Source organism: Galeopterus variegatus, unplaced genomic scaffold (genome assembly GCF_000696425.1).
Source record: "Galeopterus variegatus unplaced genomic scaffold, G_variegatus-3.0.2 Scaffold3506, whole genome shotgun sequence".
Taxonomy (NCBI): domain Eukaryota; kingdom Metazoa; phylum Chordata; class Mammalia; order Dermoptera; family Cynocephalidae; genus Galeopterus; species Galeopterus variegatus.
In genome coordinates this window covers 192,728-195,032 of record NW_007729617.1, presented here as the reverse complement: position 1 = coordinate 195,032, position 2,305 = coordinate 192,728, and the positions used below count along the sequence as shown (strand labels likewise).

At 40.7% G+C, this 2,305-nt stretch overlaps 1 protein-coding gene across 1 annotated transcript in view; it reads left to right on the top strand.

Annotated features, from left to right (window-relative positions):
- Positions 1-2,305, top strand: part of ZNF354C (zinc finger protein 354C) — a 15,909-nt gene that overhangs the window by 10,761 nt on the left and 2,843 nt on the right. The window contains exons 2-3 of the mRNA XM_008585250.1: positions 1,069-1,195; positions 1,700-1,792. Coding sequence (XP_008583472.1) covers positions 1,069-1,195; positions 1,700-1,792 — 220 coding nt within the window. The remainder of the gene's footprint in view (positions 1-1,068; positions 1,196-1,699; positions 1,793-2,305) is intronic.

The following is a 2,305-nucleotide window of genomic DNA, read 5'->3' as shown; positions in this document are numbered from 1 at the left end:
CCCGCGGCGGGAGCGCTGCTGCGCTCCCAGCACCGCACTCTCCCGAGTGTGCCACAGGCTCGGCCCTGCAAAGTGATTTAATGATAGTATCTTCCTCACAAGGTTTTTATGAGACTTAAATGAGATACTCTATACAAAATTCCTATCCTAACATTCAATAAATATTAACTAATACTATTTTTGTTTTTTGCCTTATGTCTCAGAAATTCCTTTGTGTTTCTGTTCATCTGATGGTATTTTCCCCAGTTTTCTAGTATTACTCTAATTATTTTCTGATTTTTATTTATTTTTTCTTTTGTTTAATTTGAATTTTGAGTGGGAGGGAGGAGGAAAATATGTATGTGCTGAGTTGCTTTGAAAGATCCCAGGCTGGAATTTAAATTCCCTGTTGGCAAGGACTTTGCATTTTTTTATCCCTACCCCCATTGCACATGGCATGTGTCTTTGCTCTCAGTGAGTGCTGTATTTGTCTGTTTTCTGTCACTTATAACAGAATGCCTTAGAATGGGTAACTTATTCAGAAATGAAAAGAAAAAATTTATTTCTTACTGTTCTGGAGGCTGAGAAGTCCAAGGTCCAGGGGACACATCTGGTGAGGGCCTCCTTGATGGGGATGCTGCAGAGTCCGTAGGTGGCACAGGGCATCACATGGCAAAGGGGAAGAGTGTGCTAATATGCTCATTCAGGTCTCTGTCTCCTCTTTTAAAGCCACTAAGTGGCTAATCCATTAAGTCATTAATCCATGAATGGACTAATTCATTCATAAGAGCACAGCCCTTATGATCCAATCACCTCCTAAAGGCCCCAACTCTCAATACTGCCACCTTAGGGACTAAGTTTCAACATAAGCTTTGGAGGGGACAAATATTCAAACCATTGTAGGTACTTAATAAATACCTGATTAATTAGTTAATTAATTTTTCCAAAAAATTACATAAATAGTTGATTTGAGTACTTAGAATCCTAAGACATTTTCAGAACTGCTACACATCCCATTGTCACCTTCTCACTGAGTCTTCCATTGAAGAAGATGGCCCTGGATGAATAGGAATGGGTTTGCCGTTCCAGGAGTCTGTGACATTCAGGGATGTGGCTGTGTTCTTCAGCCAGGATGAGTGGTTGCACCTGGACACTGCCCAGAGAACCTTGTACCGGGAGGTGATGCTGGAAAACTACAGCAACCTGGTCTCACTGGGTAAGGATTTTTGCCTATAATGATGAATCCGCTATAGGAACACGTTTGAGCTCCCTCTTTGGGGTTCAGAGACTGTAGTTTTCTACCTGACTGTGCTACTGAGAAAGATTGAATTGCTGTAGAGTTGAAAGTGCATATTTATGTGTGATGCTCTTCATGTTATTCTCTCCTTCCTCTGCACTTCCTCACACTCTAGCCCCAATCCAAGTTTCCTCCCTGGAATAGGTCAATGATTAGATCCCTAATCATTAGATTCTGAAAAACATAGGAATGTTTTTATCTTAGAGGCATTAATTGCCAGGGTTTTATATTGTTTAGGAACCGAGACTTGCCTCCTGATGTACTCCCTGAAAGCTTCAGTGCTCTTCACAAGAGCTTGTGCTACTTACTCTGCCTCCCAAGTCTTGCCATTGCTGCCTTTTAGGTTCAGAGTGAGTGGTATATGAGTTCTGGGCTTGCTCTTCATGCCATCAGTTCAAACTCCATTTCTTTCCTCATGAGCAGGGATTTCATTTTCAATGCCAAAGGTGATCTGCTGGTTGCAACAAGGAGAAGATCCCTGCATGGAGGAAGAAGTCCCTCCAGACAGCTGTCTAGGTGAGTGAGAGGTGGGAAATGTGCACAGGAAGTCTTCATAGATGAGGTCATGAGGAGGCAGTACTCTGAAACTTTCTTGGAAGCACTGAGCCCTATTAACATGTTCAGGACCAGTTGTATTTTATTTAATTTGTATAGTTTAAGAACACACAATTACCTAATTGCAGTTATCTGATTTACTCTATTTTCAGTCATGGATTGGTCAGAGAAAGCCAGGTTTGAACCCAGAGTATCTTAGAATCAGCTCAAGCTAAATCTTTTCACCTAGAATAGGAGTTGATCTTGGGATGTATTTCAGAACTTCAAGACATATTGACTTCAAATGTCTTCCATATTTTTATTATTCTCAAAAGATTCCTACAAAGAGAGTGTAATCTTCTAGTTGCAGCTTATTAGATGAAATGAATATGTCTTTTTCTCCTCATGATCAATTAGAAAGGGGGAGAAAGATGGAAGGTATGAAAAAATTGTTATTCCTCCAATAAGGGATAGAGTGTTGTACATGGCTGATGT